We start from the raw sequence: 17,829 nt of genomic DNA on the forward strand, positions 1-17,829 counted from the left end.
CCATGTCATAATCATGAGTTTAGTGATAAAGCTATAAGCAGCTACTTAGGCAAAATTGTGTTGTTCCAGCGGTGAACGATTAATTGGGATCAAAAAGTTGTACAATATCTGTTTAGGGTTAAAATTAGTTATTATCTCTTATTTCGTTATTGATGAGCTATTCCAATATCGTAAAGTTCAATTGATCCAGTAGTTCTATTCTCAAGTAAAATACTATTGAATGAACTGCATCAGAATCAGATTAGATAAATGCTTATGATATTAGTATAACCGAGAAATTCGTCTTATACTAATATTTTGTTCTTGCTTTGATATTACAATAACAGAATTTTTAATTTTGTTGCTATTTTTTCATGCAGACTTTGCTATGAATTTTGATATTTGAACTCTTATTTAAAACTAAATAATGTTTTTTTTCTACCATTTAATAAGAAAAAAATGTCACTTCTACCCGGGTATCATGAATAGTTCAAACAACTCAGTTCAACCGTTTTAGGACAATAAAAGAATGTCGAATCGTAAAAGATATGTTAAAGAATGAGTCATGATCCGGACAAGAGATGGTCGGATTTCGGGTATGAAAGTCGTTACATAATTCTTCAAGGGATTTAAAATTTGTGACTAATTGCGACAAGTCACTGAAGCTTTCGTTATCACGAATGAGAACTTCATTTAGTGCCAATTCACAGATGGAATAGTGTTATCATAGAATGATCAAACTGCTCTCTATCCTATGTTTGTTTTCGGTCAATAACCTGCGAGAAAGAAAAACAACTAATTTCAAAATCACAATTTTCCAACTCCACTAACAACATTGCTGCCAGCGGATGGATGAGACAATTTTTCCCAGCCTAATGCTTATCGTTTTCCGTGATAGAAAGCTGAGAAAGCACTGGGAGAGAAAGAAGCTTTCACACGACTACCGTTGCAACAGAAAACAGCTAAAACTTGCGTGCAACGTTTGGAGAAAGCTTGCCCACTTGCGTAGGGGAATAATTTCCCCACGTGAACAGCAAAAGTGAAATTTTAGTCCACGACGTGAGTGTAGCCGCCCCACAGGTGCTTCCGTGAGAAAGTAAAACCAGAGCTTTTGTGTGCCATTAGTTTGAATAAAACTTTTCATCCGGCCTATGTATTACCTTGAAGTTCACTGTTCAGGGCATTGGGTAGCAGTGACCGTATGAGGCAATGTAGAGGTGGATATGTTTAGATTTAGCATAGCTCTTTGAAGTATACTTACCAGGGATGGAGCCGTTCTGTTTACTCAACCAATGATGATGATTTTGTAGCTAAATCTATAGGCACCATCGATTAAAGATGAAAACAGAACTGTTTGAGAATCCAATTCGGAATTTCGGTATGTGATGCAACGAAATGAAAAATTAATTATTTTTGTATAGCTTTAGAGCTTGAACTCAAACAAACAGTTTTATTAGAGAGGCTATTGGATCAGGTTCATCGCTTGATGTTTTTCGGAGGCATTGGACACTTTTGAGATGGTTCAGTTTTGTTTTTAATCTGTTTTTACTTGCGCCATTCAGACAGGACCTATTGAAATATTTTATAACTCCGCCATTTTTCAGCCGATTTCGACAAATTAACCAGATGCTGACTAGTCGGTCTTCACCCTTTTTGTCATGAATCGATTTACGCCACAAAAGTGGGATCAAATTGTAGCGGTGTACATGAAAAATAATCGTTCAACTGTGAAAGCTGTGTGTGCTTATCGTACAAAATGTGGGAAATATTCGACGCCTTCCGGTAATACAATTCTTACTAGGGCAAAAAATATACGCCAGCAAACAAGAGATAATTTTATTTTATTTGTTTAGGGACCTTCTGAACTTTGTCATTTAGGTCCGTAAGAGATAATTGAAAAACTAATGTCACAGCGGAAATGATTGCTATTCGTATTACACCCGAAATGTTGTCAAATATAAGTGTCTAACGGAGGCGGCCATTTAATCGATATTATATTCTGAGATAATTGTCAATATTTTGCATTGTATACATCGAAACCTCCATTTACGAAATTCACGGGAGCTCGTGAATCGAGGTAGTTCGTAAAAAAGTTTACGTTTTTTGGGATTTGTTTCGTAAAAAAAGTTTGTGTTATTTTGGATTTTGCTTCGTAAAAAAAGTTTTGTGTAATGAATGTGGAAACACTTAATCATATGGCTATTTCTGGAACGGCTGTTAAAAGTAAGTGCAAGAAAATTATGTTTGGGGTCGTTTCCAAATTCTAGATTGCGAATGACAGTTTATTGATATTCCTTGCAAATCAGAATTCCGGTTCATAGGTATTTCTTGAAAACATTTCCAATATGGATATGTTCGTAACTGTTTTGATGTGTAGGTACCGAAAGGATACGATGTTCCAGGATTTCGCAATGACCCTAACCAATGTTGTTCGGCACGTATTCATCAAATCCCTTCCAAAAAGACCCATACAGTAAAGGTATTCAAAAAAAAAAACAATGAATCGGAAGTTGCTATCTTGGATGTCCAAATTACCTCAAACTTCATTTTCCGGAATCTACTCTTTAAACTCGTTCCAAAAATACCCATATTGTAGTTGTTTCAATGAAATATAAAAAAGCCAGAAATCGTTTTAATTGTATGAAAAACCCTCTTTTAACGGAGTAGGTTACGTGATTGGGTATTTGGTTTGTAAAAAGATTTAAGTAAAAGAGGTAACGTAAAAAAAAGTGTTCGTAAATGGAGGTACCCTAAATAAATCTTGCTCATTTATCCAAAACCGACTGAAAATTTGACGGGCCGTATTGAACATTTGAATTGGTCCAGTCTAGATGTCGAACTCTGTTTATTTTCGAATACTAATTCCACAATTTCATATACAGTGACAATAACAGTTCGGCTGAAAAGTTCGTATCGTTTAATAGAAACACACATTTTTTTTGCCAAGATTCGTTTTTATTATTCAACATAATTGCCATCAGAGGCGACACAGCGATTATAGCGATCTTCCAACTTTTCGATACCACTTTTGTAGTACGATTTGTCCTTTGCCTCAAAATAGGTCTCAGTTTCAGCGATTACCTCTTCATTGCTTCTAAATTTTTTACCAGCGAGCATTCTCTTGAGGTCTGAGAACAGGAAAAAGTCACTGGGGGCCAAATCTGGAGAATACGGTGGATGAGGGAGCAATTCGAAGCCCAATTCGTTCAATTTCAGCATGGTTTTCATCGACTTGTGACACGGTGCATTGTCTTGATGAAACAAAACTTTTTTCTTCTTCAAATGAGGCCGTTTTTTTGAAATTTCGTGCTTCAAACGCTCTAATAACGCTATATAATAGTCACTGTTGATGGTTTTTCCCTTTTCAAGGTAGTCGATAAAAATTATACCATGCGAATCCCAAAATACAGACGCCATAACCTTACCGGCCGATTGTTGAGTCTTTCCACGCTTTGGGTTCGGTTCATCGCGTGCAGTCCACTCAGCTGACTGTCGATTGGACTCCGGAGTGAAGTGATGGAGCCATGTTTCGTCCATTGTTATATATCGACGAACAAAATCTTATCTCGATATAACAAATTTTATCTCGATATAACAGCTCCAAACACTGCTCAGAATCATCAATTCGTTGTTGTTTTTTATCGATTGTGAGCTCACGCGGCACCCATTTTGCACAAAGCTTTCTCATATCCGAATATTCGTGAATAATATGTCCAACACGTTCCTTTGATATCTTTAGGGTGTCAGCTATCTTGATCAACTTTACTTTACGGTCATTGAAAATCATTTTGTGGATTTTTTTCACGTTTTCATCGGTAACAGCCTCTTTTGGACGTCCAATGCGTTCATCGTCTTCGGTGCTCAGATGACCAGTACGAAAATTTGCAAACCACTTACGAATTGTTGCTTCGCCCGGTAGAGAGTCTGGATAACACTCATCAAGCCATTTTTTGGTATCGGCGGCACTTTTTTCATCAAAAAGTAGTGTTTCATCAACACACGAAATTCCTTTTTTTCCATTTTTTCACAATAACAAAAGTAGCTTCACTCAAAATGCAATATCTCACATACTAATAATCAGACAGCTGTCAAATTTATACACGTATCTTTTGAAGGTTGGTACTAACTGAAAATGGTATGGATTTAATTCTAGTGGTGCCCTCTCATAGAAACGATACGAACTTTTTAGCCGATCTGTTACAATATAGTAATATTCGGCTGAATTTGAAAATCAGGTAAACGAATTTTGTATCCACAGTCTGAGCCATATTTTTTTTGAACCAGTGAGTTCTGTTTTCCGCCCCTTGCATGGTCAGAGCGATTCTTGCGTAAGAATTTTGTTTCCAAAAAAGGTTGAATTTATAAAATTATAAAAACCCTAAGAACTAGTTTTCATTGTATTCTGAAAAAGCAAAACAGAAAACCGCGAAAAAGCTACCGCAGGGACGGCTAGCTCCAATCCAGGGAAATCTTATTTATTTATTTATTTATTTATTTAATCAACAGACAAACTAAAGTCCTAATGATTGTTTCTAAGAATATTTTAAAAAATTTCTCTTATTCGGCTACGGACAAAATGGAAATCGAATCCCGTAGAAACACCGTTGAAGGTTCATTGCAATCCAATGACGGAACGGTTGATTCCGTAGTTAGTACGACGTAGAGGCAATATGAGGAGGTTGTTGTTGCGGAGAGCTCTGGAACGAACGTTGAACGTTCCATATCACCGAGCAGTATGCGAGTGCTGAGCGAACAAGTGAGCAGTAGAGCGACTTCAAACAGTATTTATCGGTGAAGCACCTAACAGTTCTCATTACAAATCCCAAACAACGAGAAGCCTTTGTAACTGTGTATCCATTATGTTGCTTGTAATTCGTGTGTTCGTCTTGATAAACTCCAAGATCCTTGACACAAGTGACTCTTTCAATCGCTGCATCATGGAGGCAATAATCAAACCGCAAAGGGTCTTATTCACAAGTGGATGTGATAATAGAGTATTTGCTTATGTTTAAAGTCATGCGGTTGATCTCGCACCACCTTGGAAAAATGATCAGTTGACGCTGAGTAATTTACATCGTTGAAATAAAGGAGGAAAATCAGTGGACCGAAATGGCTTTCTTGAGGTATTCCGGAAAAAGCAACGAACTCCTGCGATAGACTGTCATTGATTTTAACAGCCAGCCGTCGATTGTAGAGACAGGATCGCATCCATCGAAGAATACTGGAACCGAAACCCAGCCTATCCAGTTTGGCGATTGTGATCAGAACTAATAAAAGTCATTTTATTAGACTAAAAATAGACGAAAATGACAAGAAATTACTGTCACTCTCAGCTTCGCTTGCAAACTATGAGAACGAAATTCATGTCCAGTCGATGACATAAGCGGGACAGTAGTTTCAAAATTATGTTTTTTTTCTGTCATTTGCTCTTTCAGTCATTTGCAGTTTTTAGTGAAAATCCCATTGTATGCAGTGTCGATATTCAACCAAAGAATCGAAAATGACAGAAAAAGGTTTCACAATAACTTTTACCTGTTGGTGCTCGAATTTGTAGTAGTTTTGGTTTCCAAAGAGGTTCTGGGATGTAATTACTTCGATTGGTCATATTTTAGTCACTCTTTATAGCCAAGCGTCACAGATTTTCAATACATCGATGAAAGCATGAGAATTGAAATTCTGCTGATGCTCCCTGCAGACGTTAGTTTGGTTTCGTTTTGTCATAGAGGAAAAAGTGACGTTGGCAATTATACTCTCTCTTGTTTCAATGAGAAACGAGAATGCTTCATCTCTCTTCGTTTGTTCTGGTGTCGGTCATTCACGAATGAGTCAGTAAAATATTGAAAATGAGGCTGTTGGATTGGATTCTTTCATTAAGAATGCGTGACAATTTTTGGCTCTGATCGTGATAGCATGATTGATTTTGTCAAAAGCTGCGGAGAGATCCGTGTAAATAGCACCCGTTTGGATGCCATTAGACATAGCACCCATTATATACGTCGTAAAAGATAGAAAATTAGTAGCAGTGGAGCGTTTCGGCATGAATCCGTGTTGAGTTTCCGCGATGTATTGTTCACAGTGGTCGAAAATTGGTTTTTAATGACTTTTTTTTGTCAGTGTGTATTTTAAGGTAGGTAATAAGATCAGCCCAATTATTTGTACAGTCCACAATATCGTTATATAGTTAATCGAAAATTTTGATTGAATTTAGAGAGAACATGCCAAATACATCACTTTAATTACAGTACTCAATAATCGTCAACAATGCATACCAAACCATTACCTTATTGTTGAAAATTCGTGCATTTCGCTATGGTGCATACTATAATAAGAATTATTGTTAACGAAATATAAATAGATCAACAGTACTAAATGCTAGTGCCCTATGGTAAATTTTATTTGTATTTCCCCTACTGTTGATTTCAACTCAATCAATTTATTATAAAACTAAGAACTTTCGAATGGTTTTCTTCTGTACTTCATTTGGCTTAAATTCCGTTGCTTGTAGTCCGGTTGATCGCCCGTGAGCCATTTGTTCGCCTGGTTGAACCCTCCGTGCCCGTTGATGCTGGGGTAGTCCTGTTCGTAGTTTTGACTCCGGTATTCGCTCGGTTGTCTGTCCAGGTCATACGCACTGTAGGGATCACCGTTGTCACCCCGGTTCCACCCTGTCCATCCATCCCAGCCATCGCGCCGGGCAAACTGCAGATCATTCACGTCGAAGTAGTTGTCATGATCGGTCGTTTCCGGCAAGGCGTCCAGATAGCTCGGTGTCGGCGTTGTTACGTCAAACAGGTAATTGTTGGTTTCGTAGCCCAGTGGAATATATTTTCCTCCGAAATCTGCCATCTGCTGATGGGTATGCTTTATTTGATGTCCTGTGGAGTAATGTTTGTAGCCGGGTGGTTTTGGTGTTGTTACGATTATTTTGATTTTGCCCTTTGTTCGAACCTTTGCTAGCTGGATTTTCTTGTTGAAGCCTGTTTCTTTACGAATGGGAATGTGAACCACTTCCAGTTTGTTACTCTCGCTTTTATCGCTACTGTGCGGATGGGATACCATGAGTTTCAACGCGATTAACAGTGACACCAGCAAGGATTTCTTGCTCAACAGTAGTGACAATCCCGTGGCCAGAACTAGTGCTTTCAGTACGAAGTGCAGCATGACCGCCTTCAGCGCCATGATGACTAGTATGATCGGAAGTGCCTTTTTCATTGCCTTCCTCCAACCTCTTCTTTTCAATCGCTTCCTGCGACCACGTCCCTTTTTTGCGGGGTCCAAATTTTCGTTTGATTCACCGAGATCAAAATCAACAAAATCGCCTTCATCTCCGTCGGCTTTGACGATGCCGTCGTTGCTGTCTTCCTTTTTACGGCCTGAAATTAAAACAGAAGATGAAGATTATGATTGTGATTATTGTGTTTGTGTTGGTTATGCCTCGTGGCAGAGGAAAAACCACCAAGGTTTGACTGTCATTCCGATATTGATCGGTACACGATGAAATTGCACTGAATATGGTTATTTTTAAATCCAACTTTTGGTTCGCAAATCATCATTTGTTTGGATGCTAAAATAAACATCAATCATTTGAGTTCCGTCACCTAATCATCGAGTTCATTCCCCAAAAAACTCATGCAATTTCAACTAATCTGCGCTGGAAGTTGGATTTAGACAAAATTCAATTGCAACAGCCAGCATTTAATTTGAATCGGAGTGTGTGGAAGTCACGTACTTCAATAATTACTGAAAGTCATTTTTTTAAATAAGTTATTTAACAATCTGAACAGAACAGTTGGAGATGTTCTAATTGATTTATATTCGTTTGAAAATTATCTATACATTTACCATTTAACCTAATCATAAGCTCTTCGGATATAATTCTTCTGAAATCCCTGAAACAAAATCCAGCTCTCAACGAAGGTGATCAAACAGCTTACAAACGGAGAAAACGCCCTTGAGAATCGAATCAGATATATGATAAGATATCAACGCATACGTTATGGGGTACTTTGAAATATGAGGACGAGTATTGGGAAGCATTGAAGCGGATATCTACGGAAAGGAGAACATCGTATCGGTGATCCCCCCCGTGATGAGTACATCTGCAGTGTCTAAAATTCGTTTCTTCCTAAGCTGAGCTGAACTGAGCTGAGCTGAAGTATGATTTGGCTATTGATTTACTTATCAACATGTTGGTTTTTCAAAGATGGCTGATCCTACATTTATAAACTTAAGATCAAATAAAAAGTTTTACGATCTCATATAGCAAAGAGTTGGTATTACAGGGAACGGGCTATTTCGCCGAAAGTCGTTTCGCCGAATGCCATTTCGCCGAAAGTCGTTTCGCCGAATGGGTCATTTCGCCAAAAGGGTCATTTCGCCGAAAGGGCCATTTCTCCGAAACGGCCATTTTTTACGAAAGGGTAATTTTGAATACATAACATTATTTATTAGGAAACTGCAAATTCTGGAAACTGGCTATTTATCAAAAATACATATTTGTTTTTATATCTCCACATAACCGAAGCTAAGATGGTTCGACGACACAAAGCCGCCGAGGCGACGCCAGCAGATTTTCCCGCCGACACGCCGTCGGCCTCTTGCATACAAACCTGTAACCGACTCATTTACCCGTTCTACTCAAACCTAGGTTTCTTTGCTCCAGTTAGTTAGCATTAGATATTTTTTTATTTGCACTCAGTTATCAGAAAATATCGCAAACAATTGCCTGATAGGTGCACTAATAAAGTCAACAAGTTTTTTTGGGAATTCCGCTCTGAGGATCATGAATAAACCCACAAAAATGATTCAAGTCCCTGGATCATTCCGGGGGTAGGATTGTAGGTCAACAAAACGGGAGTTAAAATAATTGTTTTTTTTTGTTTTTATTTTATCAATTCCAATCACGATATCAAGACTAATGAAGAATTCGGCGAAATGACCCTTTCTGCGAAATGACTTTCAGCGAAATGACTTTCAGCGAAATGACTTTCAGCGAAATGATTTTCGACGAAATGCCATTCGGTTAAACGGCTTTCGGCGAAACGGCTTTCGGCGAAATGGCTTTCGGCTAAATGACCCTGAACCGGTATTACATTCCTTTTGTGGAACTTGATATTCTGTTTCAACAGACTTCGCAGTAGATTCACACTACTACTACTACTACTACTGTCACTAAGGATCCTTCCCGATCGGGGCTTGAACATAATACAACTGGCTTGCTCTATACCTACATTGAACCACCAACCCGAAACGTTACGATCTCATGTGCTATTGTTGAATTTCGTTCATATATTAGATAATAACAAGGACAGTTTTATTAGACAGGTCTGCGTTATCTACACTCCTAGAAATGTAACAAACAGGGCTACTCCTAATAAAGGGTGTAGCCGTAATTGCATATTAAAACTGCCCCCAAACCGAATTAAAATTAATAAAAGCTGTTTGAATAGGTTTGTGTTGGAGATTATTTTCCCTAAATTTTAACCCTTTAACAGTCATTTTTGTGGAGTTAGGGTGGTTCTTCTGATTTTCATTTTATTTAAATTTTTCAAAAACCTTTTTAGCAAAAAAAGTTTACCAAAAACAAGAATATTTTAGGAATCATGGGAAATCTTTTTGACATTTTTTCAGAATTTTTCATAATGTATTTCATGTGAAAAAAAAGGTTCAAAATTTTCGATTTTTTTATGCGCATTTACAATTTTGGTACCAACTTAGATTTTACATCAAAAAGAAATCATTTAAGAGTATATCACGCTGTATTTTTTTTCAGATTTTTTAAAAATGTGGACGGGTATGATATCAGACTTAAAATAAATTAGTCGAAAAACCATGCGTCTCCATCAAATTATCATCCGCTTGAGACCCATGATATTTAGTTCTAAAATCATATATCACATCCCCTTAGAACTAAATACCATGCGTTCCCACCTACAACTTGAGTTCAGGGCTTAAGAAAGAATTCCTAAAGTTATTTACACACACCCGTACGTCTGTTTTTATTTAGCTAGTAGTGATGTAGGGAAACAGTTCGTTTGCACGCATTAGTGAACATGTTGCCAACGGACGGTTGTATTTCAAAAGGAAGGACCAGTGAGAGAAACATGAATCAGAACTTATGAATTGACAAATGTTTAGGATTTAATATACGGTTTAAATGTTTTATTTTTGAACTGATAAATCATTTTACATTTATTGTTATCAAATCAAATAAATCAACAAATGCACTGTAGTCAATTTTAATCTCACATTCTTGCTATATTTAGTAAAGATTTTTATGTGGAAAAAAGTATGCCTCACATCTTTAATTTGTTGTTGATAGTGAACGTCTTCGACAGTTTCACAGTTTTTCTCTACCAATTATATCTGGAATATATGACGTTATATGAATAAACAAATGGACTGTGAGTACTGTCACAGATATAACTGGAGGACGTGGACACGAATGAAAATGATAATCGTTTGTATTTGTTATTTGTAAGAATTTTTTAACTTTCACTGCTTCACTTCCACAATTGTAACAATGCATTAATACTAATTGGAGACAAATATTTCCTACAACACAATTCAATAACGCGGAAGAAATGAGAGTAAGAAAAATAGCAACATGCAGAATTTCAATGTCAATTATTTCATTTCGGATTTGCATATTTTAGTGTATGAAACTATCAAAATCGGATCTATGGAATTCATTTCTGGCATTCACAAGAGCTAAATTGTGAAATTCTCTACGATATTAAACACTGTTCGAAGCATTTTTATCGAACGCGAAGTAGTCAAAAGCTGGCTTTCGCACTCGTCTGGTGCGAATTTTGCACAGCGAAAACATAAAGATATTCAAATTCTTTTAGATTTGCACTAAATTGATGATTTTCATCTTCGATTTGCAAAGAATCAATCTTTACAGTTATTTAGATATCATTTGGAGTCATTAGAAGTGTCATTTTCCCTATCGTTGTCCACTTTTCGTTGTATTTTGCTCCAATGCAATCGACCAGCGGCAGGAAGACGTGATCGTTCTTGTTTGAAAAAAAAACTGTCTCTGCGAACGTCCCGCAGCAGAAATGCTCACAGCGCCGATTGATTCCATATTAAACCAATTTTTTATTAGGAAATTGCTTTTTACGTGATTTTGATTGTAGCTTCCTCACAATTAGGCGGTCCCAACGGCCACAAAGTAATACAAAGCAAAGCCTTGGTATTACATTCCTGTAGTGGAATTTGACCTTCTGTTTCAACAGACTTCGAAGCAGATTCGGAATGTACAGAACCATTGCATGGCTGGTGCTACGATCCTACTGACACTAGGAATCCTTCCAGGTCGGGGCTCGAACATACGACAACTGGTTTGTAAGACCAGTGCCCTATGCATTGAATCGCCAACCCGGGTGAAGTAATACACTAAGGTCCTTTTTTATGCGAAGTTTCAGAGTTATACGGTTTTTTTGCGAAGTTTCAGAGTTATGCGATTTTTTTTATGCGGTACGTAAACTCGCATAAAAAAAGACTTCAGTGTACTTAGAAATTTTTTATCGATTATTTTATTTCGGATTTACATATTTCAGTGAAAGAAACTATACGGGAGTCATTTCTGGCATTTAGAAGGGCCTAATTGCGGAATCCTCTATGCTATTAAACAGTGCTTTTTTCTCGAACGCGAAGCAGTCAAATGCTAGCTTTATTCGAACTCGTTAGGTGCGAAAAGTGCACAAAGCCAATCAAATTATTCTAGAGTTGCACTAAACTAAGGATTTTTATCTCCGATTTGCGAAGAAGCTATCTTTATAGTTCTTTAGATAACATTTGGAGCCAAACAATTCAAAAACTTTAATTTTGAATTTTTTGTCATAAAAATGAAACTGTTACCATAAATTGATGATCATATTTCCGATGGTATGTAACAAAAATTATGTTGATACGTTAGATACAGCAAGAGATATTCACGATTAAAAACTTATCACGCTTTCACCGGGTAAATTTTGAAAAGGCGTTTTCACGACACAACAATTGAATCATCCCAGAATTAACTGAGTTTATTTTTTGACAACTGATTTATTACATTATATGAAATTTAAAATTAAAATTAAAAGTTTCATCTTACTACTAATACGTTTTTTAAAAACAAAAACGATAAATGATTTGATTCACGAATTGCGGAATATTTCAGAGTGAAAGTCAATGGCGTCAGTAGACTTTCAGTGCACTGTTTTGAGAACTATAGACGGATTCCCAACACGCTAGGACTCTTTTAATATAGCACATGCAGTTTTCACTGTAGCCGTTGTGATAAAAGATTGTGTTTCCACACTACTATCGGTTATTAGAATCATACGACATCCTGAAATTATCTTTATGGGAGAAATATGTACAGCATTAAAAGAAACCGCATAAAAATCACTTAACATCGGAAATCTCACAGGGCTCTATTTTAACAAGCCCGATGTCGTAGGTTCGAGTTCTGACTTTGGAAGAATTTTTAGTGTGTCCGTGCGATAGTAGCACCGGTCGAAGTCCTGTACACTTACGAGTCGGCTTCGAAGCCTGTCTTTGCTTTGCTTTGACTTCAGAAATCCGTGTAGAAAAGATTTTTGTGGTGAAGTATTTTTGTGCAGGAGACACGCACCACTTGAATAAAAAAGCAAGAAAAAATTTGCAATAAAAATACACACAAAAACCACATAACTACAGAAATCGGCATAACTTCGGAAATCCGCATAAAAGCATGAAAAATAATGCTAGAATCCGCATAGTAATTGGCCACAGTGTAATGGTTCCAATGTAAAAGAGCCTTGTGAAGATCTCAGGACTTATAAACTAATGTAGAACTCGATTGGTACGCAAATTTTTCGTGCACTGCTGTTACGCATCATTTTTCATCTGATTTGTATTTTACTATTCACATTGTTATATGTACATACATTGTAATGATAATGCTAAATAATTAGTTATTTAGGAGTTTTGATATCACATGGGTATCGGTGTGTTCTAAGCAGACATAACTTTATTTACTTATTTTCATATTTCGTCTTCGAGTTATCAGTGCATTGGCAGTTTATGTTGAACCATCGAGTTCAACATTAACTGCTTGCAGACGTAAAGTTAATGCTCTCTGCAAAACACTTTTTGCACCGAATTTATTGAAGTGCCGAAAGAACAAAATTTAGAGACGACCTTCTGCCTGTTTACAGACAGTAGTTATTCAGGGGTTTTTGGGTTGCACTGGAACCGGTATTCAGTAAGTGCTAACCCGTAATGCTAAACTTTACGTCTGTCAAGCAGTTTATGAGGAAGAATAATCTGTAAAATTGGATGGAAATAGTTTTTTCGGGATGAGTTATATTACTCAACAAAATTTGAACACTAACTAATTCAGTAATAAACACACGGAAGATCGGATCATCGATTACGGATATAAGTTTATATTTCTCTATTACACATCGGTACACAATTTTCACGCAACTAATTAATTGCGATCGAACCGAAAATATCAATTTTCTGCGCCTATCGGAAGCAGCCAATTAACCTCGGTTCAAGCACAGAGAGAAAAAAAAGGCAGGTGCCGGGGCTCCTCCATGCCGCACTAGCAAATTGCGAGCTTAATGCAATCCATCGCCGATTAAGAGGCTAGTTTGTTCGTTCATCGATAACAGCTCTTGGAAGCCTGCCGGCCGCACGCCGTAAGTCTGCCAAATTTGTTATGCAAAAATACATTTATTTGGGGGCAGCCGAGTGGTTGATGCGATGGGTTCACGATAAGAGCTGTTTTAGAAAACGCTGCCGTTGATGTTTGGTCCGAGCGGGTGAAATTTGGGGAGGCGATCTCATTAGCATAATTTTCGAATTGTTGCTTGTTGTTTGGTGTAATCAACTTTATTACGTTCTCTTTTTTTGGCATGGCTTGCTTTGAGTCCCCTGCCATACAAATGAGTAAGTTGGAAGCCCCATTGCCTTCTACCAGTCAGACATCATTAATTGAGCATTTCAAAGAATCAACTGAAATAATTTAGGTTTTAGGTTTTTACCTTGTGCAATTACAATCAGTTTAAAAGGTTTTAATTTTGAAAACCTTGTTTAAAATTTATTTTCTTTATTTCATTTCAGTTCAGCGTTGTGAAGGCTGTTCGAATCGCTGCATTCGTTTTCCCTACCGGGGGTGGAATCAGGAGAACTATAATGCAATGCAACGATCTCCAATCAAACATGAATCACGCAAGCTTTCTCTATGTTGGTTTAGTATTAGGCGTTGATCTGAATTTCTCAAATGCAACCACGAATGCATCAGATTTCATTAATAGTTTCTAATTCCACGTGCACATCCGTGGATCTGATCGTGGAAGCTGTTAGCGCTCTCAAACATACAACGAACGCCAGCTAGGTTCGTTTGTCCGACAAGCGTGACCAGAAAAGTCGAACAACACTCTTAACGTTTCACCAGTTTACGGCACCACTGTAGTAAAACTAGCCTACTACGCGTAAGCAAGCAGGTGTACGCTCGATCCTCCCACTGGCGATAGCATAAATAAAAAAAAACTATATGAAATGTGTACAACTAATTATTTTCTACGAATGTGCACTGCATCTTACTAACGAACTATTGAAAGCATCCAAGAACAGGAACAAACCTTCTCCTAATACCGTTGGTAACGAATCCGGCTTATCACCGATCCCCATGAGCAGTTGTCCCCTGGAACTCGATCCGGATGTAGCACTTCCATTTGTCTGCTTTATCATACCATTCTGAATGGCCAACTCTCGAATTGTGCGCAGATTTGTCCTTAAGTCACTTTTCACATTGGACACCCTATTCAGGACATCCAGATAGGATACTATGCCACCGTTGATTGCACTTAACACTGACAGTAACACCAGAGCTGCAAGAGCTCCCTCGCTCCGGGAACATTTCATGCTTACGGTTCTAATCTTGTATTTCCGAAAGGATAAATTGTTTTCACAAGAGCAGTCAATATAGCAACAAAGTTCACTTATTCTGCCGTCATAGGAACGCTCTCCGCTTCCACCACGACCGTGACATTCTCTTTTTTCGGAGGCAAAAGGCACTTCACAACAAAAACTAAAGCATTAATCACAGTACGAGACAGCGATCTGATCTGGTTAGGATTACTGATCGGACTAAATTGGAAAATCTGCTGCAATCAATGAAACCGTCGAAGGAAAAGCGATTTTCTTTTGCAAACGGGCAGCCTGTCTAAGGCCTGTGATTGGTATGCATCGCATGTTGCAACAATTAAAGGCGAAAAATGCAGTACTCAAACTAAAGATGCAAACTGATGACACGCGCCGTTGATTGTGGTGTATTACGCAATGATTGGTGGTTGCGGTATGTGCCGAGCAGTGCAGTAGTAGTCCTAGGTATTAGTTTATGTTTATTTAGTTTCGCATATCGTGCAAGAAATCTGCTTCTATTTTAAACGATGCACTGAACGATGCGCAAATTGATGCGAGAGAAACAGGATTGCGTGAAGATGCTAATGGATTTGATGAAACACCGCGCGCTGAAGGCGGGACAAAGAAATAGCTGCAAAGTGCACATAGAGGAATTGAGCTGGTACACCGTCAGCGTTTGGTATATTTTGTGTTACAACTCATGTAACGATGTAGCACTTAGTCCAACAGGTGGCCCAAGTGCTGATGGCTTGGATAAGTTTTCAAATCAATGCTACTGTGGTTTTAAATGGTCCATAATTACTGCAGTTGAATACAATTTGAGTTCAGTTAACTCAGAAGGAAATAGCCGAGTGTTTTCAGGAAGCTTTAAAACAATTTCTTTATTTAAGTCCGGAAATTGAAGTGTTCACTGGATGGGATAAGCTTCAGCGAATCACAAATTCTGCCTTCTAATGGTTGACTTAAACTACCAGGCGTCATAGCACTTAACTGACCACAGTATCCTGAATGGAGCAATTGAATCTTCTCACTGGAAATCCATCTTGAGGAGGAAATTCTACGAGGTGGTACAAAAAATGCTCCATTTCTCCACTATTTTACAGTACAGTTCATATTATTAATTAATTTTAAGTTTTGATCTCTTAAAATATAACGTGGTATCCAGAAGGACATCAGGAGGATCCTTCACAGACGATGTACGTTCATGACATGACTACTGACTGTTTTCGAGTAAGAGAATGCTAAAAAAATTGTAGGTGTTCAAAACCATGCTGTGATTATTACAACAATTAGTCAAATTATTCATTTCTCCTTGTAAGAGTTCATTGAAAATATAAAAGTATAAACGGTCCTTGATAGCTTCTTTGGGGAACTTTTGATGTACCAGCGAATGTTTAGGTTTTACAATCTTCAATTTTCACTACCATTTCGCGACCAGTAAATCAAAATCCTTCGCTGAAGAGTACTATTTTTCATCTTTTAATCATTTAGAATCGATTGTATTGAAAATTGTGTCTGATTTTGATGCCAAGCGTTATTCCATCGCACTTCGTTCAAAACCCCTACTAAATGGCGAAAAATTTAAATACACAAAAATATCGATTTCTCTGTGAAAAAAGGACGAATTTTTACACACAGAAAAAAAAATGAATTTCACATAATTCTACAAACGATACAATTCATAACTACTCAACTTGTCAGGTGACGCAATATTCCTTTCGTACAGAATTTTACTGATTCCGAGTGTCTTTTGCCGCTGTATGGATTTATATGTATCCATTATTCATAAAGCAGATATGTGCTTTTGTGGTTCAGTTGATTAACGGTGTGCTTTGTGATCTAATGTTTCTCGGTTCAAGCCGCGCTGTAAACTATCGATCATCTGTTGTTATTTTTCATTTTATTCGATTACAAATCATATAATTTTCAAATCACACAATTTTACATGTTCTTGAATATAAGTTTCTGTGAAATATGATGCTTCATTTATGTGCATCTTATAAGATGAAAAATCACAAGATTTTTTTAAACTTGCAGTCTATGGCTTGTTTGATTGGTATTACGATAAGGTATCTTAGCTTTATTTACATTTAATCTTCAGTGTCTATTGCAACAAATATTGTCGAAAAACTACAAATTTTAACATAAAAGTTTTTATAACTCGCAAAGTGATTATCAGATTATTGACGTACATACTTCCAAGAAGACCTTTCATTTGCAACTAGTTTGGTTAAAATCCTTCTCAGATATAAACGCCACTTTTGCACGCGCAATGGGTACACATACACACACAAACACAGACACGTGTTAATTTCGTCGAGATAAATCGATTGATATGCGATACTCGGCCCTCCGAATTTTTTCCATAGAGGAAACGGTTTTTTTTGTTCAAATTAACTTTATTCATCAACGTAATCTCCATCAAGAGTAATGCAATCATTTCAGCGCCGCTCTAGCATTTCACTATCACTTTTGTAGAACGATTTATCTTTTTCTTCGAAATAGGCCTCAGTTTCAGCGATAACCTCTTCATTCGTGTGAATTTTTTTTGCCGGCGCTCATTTTGTTCAGGTCTGCCAACAGCCCGTAGCCGCTGGGAGCCAAATCTGGTGGGTACGGTGGATGTGGGAGCAATTCGAAGTTCAATTCATGTTGTTTTGCTATTTTTTTGATTGAATTGTGACACGGTGCGGTGTCTTGATGAAACAATTTTTTTATCTTTGCCGAATGCGGTCGTTTCTTTGCAATTTCAACCTTTTAACGCTTCAATAACGCTATATAGTATTCACTGTTAACGGCATTTCCTTTCTCTAGATAGTCTTGAAATATTACACCACGCACATCCCAAAATACCGAGGCCATTATCTCTTCAGCCGATTGTTGTGATTTCTAAAAGAGGGTCTAAAAGATGAGATAAATAATCATTTTTTTTTTTTCAGAATTATC

The 17,829-nt window shown here is 37.4% G+C and overlaps 1 protein-coding gene across 1 annotated transcript; it reads right to left on the bottom strand.

The window, feature by feature from the left end:
* Window positions 1–6,070: 6,070 nt before the first annotated feature.
* LOC131435511 (uncharacterized) lies at window positions 6,071–15,102 on the bottom strand. The gene is made up of 2 exons (XM_058603533.1): window positions 14,601–15,102; window positions 6,071–7,352 (listed from the first exon to the last, which is right to left on the bottom strand). Exons 1-2 carry the CDS (start codon window positions 14,881–14,883, stop codon window positions 6,424–6,426), a joined length of 1,212 nt encoding a protein of 403 aa, XP_058459516.1. The 5' UTR covers window positions 14,884–15,102; the 3' UTR covers window positions 6,071–6,423.
* Window positions 15,103–17,829: the final 2,727 nt, after the last annotated feature.

The sequence above is a fragment of the Malaya genurostris genome, chromosome 1 (genome assembly GCF_030247185.1).
Source record: "Malaya genurostris strain Urasoe2022 chromosome 1, Malgen_1.1, whole genome shotgun sequence".
In the NCBI taxonomy this organism is placed as follows: Eukaryota; Metazoa; Arthropoda; class Insecta; order Diptera; family Culicidae; genus Malaya; species Malaya genurostris.

Excerpts from the sequence above, each read along its gene's own strand:
- LOC131435511 (XM_058603533.1), bottom strand. The coding sequence starts at position 14,883 with ATGAAATGTTCCCGGAGCGAGGGAGCTCTTGCAGCTCTGGTGTTACTG. Across the intron at positions 7,353-14,600 it reads ACCAACGGTATTAGGAGAAG|GCCGTAAAAAGGAAGACAGC; the intron begins GTTTGTTCCTGT and ends TTTTAATTTCAG.